Source organism: Dendrobium catenatum, unplaced genomic scaffold (genome assembly GCF_001605985.2).
Source record: "Dendrobium catenatum unplaced genomic scaffold, ASM160598v2 fragScaff_scaffold_1417, whole genome shotgun sequence".
Lineage (NCBI taxonomy): Eukaryota > Viridiplantae > Streptophyta > Magnoliopsida > Asparagales > Orchidaceae > Dendrobium > Dendrobium catenatum.
This window is the reverse complement of record NW_021319879.1, coordinates 180210-189761: the sequence shown is the minus strand read 5'-3', so window position 1 is coordinate 189761 and position 9552 is coordinate 180210. Positions and strand designations below refer to the sequence as shown.

The 9552-nt window shown below is 38.2% G+C and overlaps 1 protein-coding gene across 1 annotated transcript; it reads left to right on the top strand.

Annotated features, from left to right (window-relative positions):
• The first annotated feature begins 2183 nt into the window (after positions 1-2183).
• On the top strand, positions 2184-3410 carry LOC110099245 (cytidine deaminase 1). The gene has a single exon (XM_020826327.2). It carries the CDS (start codon positions 2296-2298, stop codon positions 3235-3237), a length of 942 nt encoding a protein of 313 aa, XP_020681986.1. The 5' UTR covers positions 2184-2295; the 3' UTR covers positions 3238-3410.
• The last annotated feature ends 6142 nt before the right edge of the window (positions 3411-9552 follow it).

Below are 9552 nucleotides of genomic sequence, written 5' to 3'. Positions count from 1 at the left end.
AGATCCATATTTCCAATGTACCCCCTACTCTAAGGCGAGTATTCGAGGGAAAGCATCTTAAATGAGTTTTTAGGATCTAGGTTGTAGAGTAAATCTATGATGGAGAGTTCTTAGGAATAAAGGGTGATTCCCTGTATTAAACGTCGAATTCTCAGGAGTGAGGAGATAGTTCCATTGATAATGGCAAATACAAGCTAGGAATAATTCCAATTAGTGAGGTGTAGTCATAGCCTTCATAGGTGTGAGCTTCTTGCAAGTTGGTAGGGGATGCTTGTGATAGGTAAATGACCTTGGTCAAAAGCCCAACAATTATAGGTGAGCGGGTTTGATTGAGGCAAGTGGTCCTCAAGTGTGGATAATTATGGGTGGGCCCTTTAAAGGAGCTCATTAAGAATGTTTACATTATTTATAGTGGTGTCAACTTCTGACACAACCCAGAAATTTTGATTTTGGGTTAACCTGTTTAATAATTGGGTTGGGTTCATATTCTAATTTTTGACCCATTTAAAAAATTTGACGTGTTCAAGTCAACCTATTCACCCGAAAATGACTTAGAAATAACCCGCATGGAGCCCCGTGCATCCCGTAGTCTCATTCACACCACATCAAGCACGTTGCTTGCCTGCAGCTTACCTCTCTCTTGACCCCCCATGCTCGTGCTAGCAGCCTTGAACCTATGCCCACTAGCCCATTTGCAATTACATACGCACTCACATCGCAGCCTGCGCTCGACTATTGCCTGCTTTATGCTCACTTGTTCAATGTGTCGGGTTCAAATTTCTTACCCATTTGTGCAACCAGCTCAGATTCGAGTTGGATCAATTATGGGCGAGTCAATTTCAATTTGGTCCCGAACCCAACTGAAAAACTCATTTAATTATTAATATGCTCTCTAAGTACAAGCACCTCAATGCAATCTCGGTAGGAGAAAGTGGTTGCTTCACTATGAGCTAGTACTAGCTACTACTTTGTGTGGACACGATCCTTTCGGGTGACTGCCAATTTGACTATGTGAACCCCTAATTGAGTTCCTTGAGACGAACTTATTATATGCGTATGTGTTATCTTTTTTTTTTAAAGAAACAATAACTGCATTAATTAACAAAAAGAAAGAAACAAACTACAAGGTGCATCCTACAGATTCCTCCTTTAACACTTTAAGAAATGACGAAGGAACCTTATTCATAACAATGTATTCCCAAACAAAAGAAGAAAAAATAGCATAGTTAGCACATAGGTCTGCTAACTTATTAGAACTTCTCTATATACAATTAAAAATCACAAAATTAAAATTCTTGATAAAAGAAAAGCCTTCTAATCCTTGCTCGCCTTTTTTAATCGAATCCTCAATGAACTTTATGAGGTTTGTATTTTCTCCTTCAATGATGAATCCTTTATACTCAAACATCCAATCTTTAATAACATCTTTGATGTCTTTTATAGCTAGAAGCTCCAAATAAGCTATATCCCAATGAATACAAGATTTGACAAAAGCCAATAGAAACCTGCCTTTTTGGATCTCGAAAAACACCTCCTATGCCTCCTTTATAAGACCGCAATAAGGCAGCATCCAAATTAATTTTGATCCAATCGGGTGGAGGAGGATGCCAAGTATTTTCCAACAGCAAATGCTGATTGTCAACCAACTGGCCTGAGCTATATAGATTACAACATATAGAAATAGTAACATAACCAATCACCTCAGAAGCAATGAACATTGAGCTCCTCTCCAATTTCCCATGAACCACTTCATTCCTATCCTTCCAAGTAAAGTACACCGAGTTGCAAAACAAATTCACCAATAATAAACATATATGAGTATACAATCATACTTACTATTGTTATTAATTGAAGTAATTGTTATAATTAAAAATCCTTAAATAAAATTTATTTTTAAATAAATATTTTAAAAAATAATTTTATTATAAAATTCTCAAAACATATTCCTATTTACTTTTATTTTTAGGTCATATTTTTAATATAATAAAAATCTTGATAAAAAGAATTTTTTGCATTTACGATTAAATATTATTGAATTTAATTTGATTCTCCTCGATAAAAAAATTATAAAATTAAATTTAAATACAATAATTTTTAATGTTCATATTATTATTGTAATATATAATTTACAAATTCGCAAATAACTAAGGGTCCTGGAGTCGTTAAATAGCGCCGTGTGCTAGCAAAACGATACTTCTCCACCTCCTAGTAAGCTGGGTGATCTCCGAAAGGTTATTAAAAAATAAAGCCCACAAAAAAAACAAAAAAATTTGTTCCCCTCACAACACCAAGAAAATGGCACAAAATACGTCAACACCGACGGCGGAGATTCGTCCATCGCGCTTCGTGATTGATCCGGAAGAGGCGGAGACGATGCGTCAGGAGATGGGCATCGCCGCCCTCCGCGACCTCCTTCCGGCGCTTCTTCCAGAAGCCCAAAAACTCGCCCGTCCCGCGATATCCCGATTCCATGTAGGCGCCGCCGCCCTCGGAACCTCCGGCCGGATCTATCTCGGCGCCAACATCGAGTTCCCAGGCGTCCCTCTTCACCACTCCATCCACGCCGAACAATTCCTCATCACCAACGCCGCCTTACACGCCGAACCCTCGATCCGCTTCATCGCCGTCTCCGAGTTCCCTTGCGGCCACTGCCGGCAGTTCTTGCAGGAGATCCGAAACGCATCTCAGATACAGATCCTCATAACTGGCGGTTCAGGCGGCGGCTCCGGCGACTTTCGACCGGTTTCCTATTTCCTACCAAACCCTTTCAGCCCTTCCGATCTGCTGCATCGAGACACTCCCCTGCTCCTTGAGCCCCATTTCAACGATCTAATCGAGGAGGTAGAGGAAGTTCGAGTGATCAATAGCGGATTGGAGGAGCGGCTGAAGATGGCGGCCTTGAAGGTTGCAAGGGCGTCGCATGCGCCGTACAGCGGAAGCGCGTCCGGATTCGCGCTGGCGGATGACCAGGGTAGGGTGTATGCGGGATCGTACACGGAATCGGCGGCGTATAATCCTAGCCTGGGGCCGGTTCAGGCGGCAATTGTCGCTTACCTGGCAGCCGGAGGCGGCGGTGGCGGCGGAGGAGTGGGAGAGGGCATAGTGGCAGGGGTACTGGCGGAGAGACAAGGGGCGGCGGTGTCGCAGGAGGAGACGGCGAGGATTTTATTTTCGGCGGTGGCGCCCAAAGCCCGGTTCAGTGTTTACCGGCTCAGGGTCCCGGCCGGATCGGCTTAGATTCGGTGCTCGGGGGGAATTTGGTGATCGAGTTGGTGAGAAAGAATGTACGGTGAGATTTAACTATTATAAATTTACAATGTTTGAGAAGTTATAATAAATAAGTGCAGAGTTCTAAGTAATGAAGTTATTGTGATGATAATCTTTTCATATGAAAAAAATTCTGAAAATTATAAAAATAACTGAGATTCTTTTTTTTTCCCCCAAAATTTTAAGAATGTTATCTTTTAATAATAACTTCTCTTAAAATTTTAGAAAGGGACATATTTCCGCCTAAAAATACCTTTTTAAATATGATCGAGTCAGCCACATTGCTTTGGATTGTTAAACCTATTATACGTTGTTGTCTAATACAATGAATTTAATATGTAAAAAGAATTAAAATTAGATATAAATATGTTATTATTATTATTATTATTATTATTATTATAATGGTTATGTTTAAGGGTTTGTGGTTTTATGGTTTTATAGGTTGATTTTTTTTTTTTGAAATTTTTTTATTTTTTATTTTGGTGATGTAATATGATCCATGGTGATTTATAAATTGGATTGAATTAATTTGTGCATCGATGCACTATTTGATTGATTTGACTGATTGACTAATGCAACAACAAGAATTTATCCCACAATGTGAGTTCTACTATATGAATACTTTTTCATTATTGTGTATTATTAAAAGTTAATTTCTCATTTAAATATAATAAAAAAGTTTTTTTTTAATACTTTCTAATCAAATCTTTTTAGGTCTACCTTAATCTTTCTAAAAATAGGTTAAATCTTGCATATTTAATCTGCTAACACAATCATCAAAAGGTTGACGTTTTATGTAACTAAAACATTTAAGATGACTTTCTGAATTTTATTTGTCATTAAAGCTACTCCAATATTTTTAAGTATGCATACCCTTTTCCAGTGGAGGAGCCAAAAATTTTGTCACGGGGAGAGGGGGTGCTAAATTAAAATAGTTATGTTTGTTGTCTTATTTAAAAGGTTAAAATATATTTGTTGTGTCCAGGAGTATTCGAGACGGTAGAGAAATATAAAGTTTAACGTCTTAGCGTTGTACGAAAATCCGGCATGCAATCAGATAAGAGAAAAGGTCTAGCATTTAGAAGACACCAAAATTTTTACGTGGAAAACCCCTAAAAAGGGAGAAAAACCACGGGGCCGAGCCCAACTTGAATGAATCCACTAGTATAATAGTTGATTACAAATAAGGCCCTTCCTTGGGGAATGGCCTTATTTTGGTGTACATCTCATAGAGTATATTACATGGTGAGAATACAAAAAATCACTGCTGATGTATTTGTTTGATTTGAGGGATTGTAGTCGGCGGACGACGGAGGTCGGAAGGACTGCAGTCTGCTGGCGATGTAAGTCAGGAGGAACGTAGTCGGCTGGCAACGAAGGTCGGAAAGACTGTTATTTGATGACGAAGGTCAGAAGGACGGCATCCGGTAGAACTCCAACAATGGAAAGAAATCTATCTTCGGATAGATGTCCAGTGAAAGTTCGATAACCAGTAAAAGTCCGGCATCAGGTAGAAACTTGGCGTGAGTGAAGGTCTGGCATCAGGTAGAAGTCTGACGTCTGCTGGAAGCCGAGGAGAACTACGACGTCACTTGGGTGGAGTTTCGGCGTCAGGAGGGAACTCTGTCTCTAATTGGAAAGAATTTCAGCATCCCGTGGAAGTTGGGCAGAATTCTGGCGTTCTCTCGAATATCCGGCAGAATTCCGGCGTGTTCGGGCGACGGGAAGAACTCCGGCGGTGGTCGAGGAGGAGCTGATTCTCCTTCCCCTTCTCTTCTTCTTCTCTTCTTCTTTTCTTATTCTTCTTGCTTGGGTCCCCTCTCATGAGAAATGATGGGTCTATTTATAGATTTTCTGGAGTGGTATAGCTTGTAAATAGGTGTGAGATCAGGGGCAAATAATGAGTGGTCGAATTAACAGCTGATATTGAATCCTTTGATCTTGTAGCATTTGTCCAATATTTGAAGGCCTTAATGATGTCAGAATTTGGAGATACTGGGCTCGTTGGATTCGTCTCGTCGAGTCGCTCAATTCAACTATAAGCACGTCAAAATCGGAGACCGTTTGGCAACTCAAATTGTGGTACGAACTTTCCAATAGCGCTTCGGGTGCTCGATTTGGGCTCAGATTGAGTTGAATTTGGTGTCGTTGGGTTTATATTTTTGAGACGCTCAGTTTGACTATAAGCTCACTGAAATCGGAGTTCAGGTGCTCTCGAATTTAATTTTTGAAGTTTCTAACTTGATTTTTGCCTCGAGATTCGTGCCCGGTCAAGATAATTTTATGATGACGTATCAATATTAAAATAGTTCCGTTTGTCGTTTCATTACCAAGAGGAGATGTAAGATCAAAATTAAGAATGCAAATAAATGGACCCTTATAGCTTAAAAGACATAACCATTTGTCACGAGTAGTCTTTGTTTGGGGCGAGAGAGGAGTAAAAGGGAAAACGAAAGCCATGCTCGAGGTTATGACTCATGAGTCATAAGAGAGGAGTAAAGGGGAAAATAAACCATTGATGCTTTTCATGTGTCAAGAAAAAATGTTGGTGGCTTATCTGGATTAATAAATAACTTTTAAAAAAATTACAAAAATTAGAGCAGATTTTCTCGTTGGCGCGCTTGTTGCTCTATGAAGCCACTAAAACATTCAGCTTTAAGACCCTTTAGGCTTTCAATTTTAGCTTTAGCCAAATCATTTAGAGGAGATCTCTCGTACTAAGGCATGAGTATGTAGCCGCCCATTTCCATTGTGCAAAAAGAGCAAGGAAAAGCAAAACCTACCATTCACAGTAATTAATTAGATCATTAGCAGCACAAAAATGCCATGGATCATTAACTAATCAAATGGAATCCTAAAAATATATAGAACACACCTCTCATTAATCCTTAACTCAATCATTTATAGTGATCAACATTAGCAAGATGAAATTAAATTAAGATCATTAAAATCCTCTCAACTAACTTTCTTGTGTTTAACAAAGCATTAAGACAATGATATTTGAACTTTAACTAAATCTCCTAACTATAAGCAAACTAAAATGAATCTGTTGGAGGAGGAAATGAATTTCAAGTCATACCTTAGTGCCTCAACCTTTGTTGAATTTATATTCACCTTTATACATTCTCTCTTAATATACATGAGGTGTATAGGATGGATTATCTTGAGATGCGGGGCTAAGTGTCCTAAGGAGGCTAGTTCCTCGAGCTCACTGTGACAACACCACGCACCTCATAAGATTAGGAGAAAAATAATAAAAAAGGTATATTTAAGTCGCCCCCCCCCCCCCCCCCCCCCCCCCCCCCCCTTCTTTAAAATTTAAAGCTACCTTTAGGGACCTAATCTACTTACCTTAACCACCCAACTATTACACCTTGAGTCAAGTAGAGCCTATACACATCTATAGGTAGTGTTTCACTTTATTCTTATGTCAACTTTTAAAAAATGAATTTACCTTAAACATATAAAGTTTAGGATTTTCTTTTTATGGTGGGTAGTAGACCCATCTTAGTGATGTCACCTTATAGGTATTCCTTGAGTCTTAGATTTCTACCAAGGGATGCAATCCTCGCCACCTTTTGAATGATTTCAGGCTTGATTAGAAGTAGGATTAAGGATGGGCCATTTTGCCCCTCAACTCTTTATAATCTTAGTATAGGTTAGGGTCTAAGCTCCTTTGGACTCTTAATAATTTAATAACTAAAATTTTAATATCAAAATTAAGCTTTAATTAATTCATCCTAAATTGCTAATCACTTAAATATAAACTCGAGGGTTAAAAAATTGAATAATAAGAACTCGATCTTGTAACTCAAACCACTCACCTAATTTTGGGTAATTAGGTACACCTTTTTGTACACACTTTAGTGCTGGATAGGACACTTTTTATAGGCATCCTAGGGTAGGGTGTAGCTAGGATAACCTTTTACACTTTCTTTCTTTTATATTTTGCATATGTGATGATTATTTCTGGCTTGGCTTATTTTTTTGTTATTTTCATTTCCTTTTGATTGATAAGTGGGCACTTACCCTTAAATGGTTAGATTTTATAGAAATATCTTCTGCATGTGGCCAAGTTCCTAAAGGATAATATAAAAAAAAATTATTATTATAAATGCGCTCTTTAATAGGTACTAATGTTGCAACCCATGACCCTGAGTTTGACATTTTGATGATGACAAATAATGTCGTCTGAATTATCTATTCATTGAATATTATTTTTTTTGCTATTGTCCGTGAGTACTAATATTTTAGGAAGATCACAAGCTACTCAGGACGACAGGAAGACTAAAGAATGGGTAGATTAGGAGTATGAGTTTGACAATGTATTTTTATTTAGTTTATTTTTATTTTCTTAAATCTGGCCACAAAATGCATAAAAGTCTGAGCAACCATAAACACACACAGGGGGAGAGGGTTTTTTAAAACAAAATTTTGGAGATTTTCTTTCTCTGTAGATCGTACTGTACGACGTTATTTCGTACCGTACGATCTGAGCTTGTAGGACGATTCTGTGAATAGATCATACCGTACAAATCAACATTGTACTGTATGATATTTTCAAATCCAAAACCCTAGCCGTCAAATTAACTGAAGTAAGTTTTTCTTCGTCGTTCATACTGTACGAAGTGTTTCGTGCAGTACGATTTATTTTAAATACTTACTTAAATTAACCTATGATTAATGGAATAATTCAAGGCTCAATTTAAAATTGAATATCGTACTGTACGAAATGGTTCGTACAATACGATAAATAGAGATGAATTCTGATCATCCCGGAGATCGTCCTGGACGAACCATTGTTTTTGCCTCATCGTACAGTGCGATGTAGATCGTACTATATGATGAATAGAGATGACTCTTTATCGTCCCAGAATTCGTCCTGGATGATGCCTTGATTTTGACCATTCATATTGTACGATATGTATCGTACAATATGATGAACAGAGACGACATTTGATCATCTCGGCTATCGTCCTGTACGATCAGTAATGTTGAGGATCGTACCGTACGATTCATTTTCGTATTGTACGAGTTATTTTGAACTATTCGTACATCTTCATACCAGGACGAAGCTTGGTATATATATCATACGGTATGATGAGAAATCGTACTGTATGATAGTAACGGCTACTTTGAAATTTCAAGGATTTTGGATCCCATTTTAAGGTGTCAAAATAGTTATGTTTTTGGTGTATGAATCAGAGAGGAGAACGGGGATAGAGAGGGATTCTAATGGAGAGAGATCTTGAGAAGTTCTTTAGGGTTTGAGAGAGGTAGGAGAAGGTGAGTGTTGTGAGGGAGAAAATATGTTAGGGAGATCACACGGTTGCTCTGAACTTGCTGCATCTTGCTCCTCCTGTGGCCCTAGAAGAATTTGTGAGAGGATCTCGAAGGGGAAGGTTATTCTACATCCGTGACCTCAAGGTACTCTGTGTAGAGAGAGTTGCTATTTACATGTTTAACATTCTTGTAACTTATATTATTTTGATGATTTCAAATATTATTGTTTTATATATCTCCTAACACTTTTTAGAAGATTTGTTTTTGCTCTAGTGTGTACTAACATTTCAGGAAAATCAACTCCAAGCGATGAAGACTTCAAATTATTCATTTGTAAATTATAAGTTTTGAAATGAGAGGAAGTGATTGTAATTGAGTGAAAAATCACAACACACACTCTTGGGGGAATAATTTTTGTGAACTGATTGTACGGGACGAATCTGGTTCGTACGGGACGATCATGTCAATTAACCCCTAGGAAAAGCAATGGATCAAACAGGCAGGTAGAAAATTTTCTAAGTCCTAATCGTCTAGGACTAATTTTATATTCATCCTGGGATGAACGACTCTGGATTCTCACCTTGCACTGTTCGTCCAGACGAAAAGCATAGTTTGTACCGGGACGAAACTCTCTATTTGAGATCATACAGGACGAAATAAACGTTCATCCCTGGAAAAAACTCTTTGTATAAAATCATCCCAGGACTAAACTTGTTCGTCCCAGGACGAACTGAACCGACTTACCTCAGTTGGTTATGTCCTGCAGAATTTTGGGAACTGACCTATGTAATAACCGTTTCGTATCGGACGAATATAGTTCGTACAGGACGATGAGCGTATACGAACATAGTTCATACCAATATACATTAGGATCGTTTCCGACACTTTAAGTAAAATCGTCCGGGACGATCCACGATCGTACAGGATGATCCACTGCGTACAGAATTGAAAACTTACAGTTTTTTGGCAGTTTTTCTTATCTTTTGTATATATAGTCCAAAT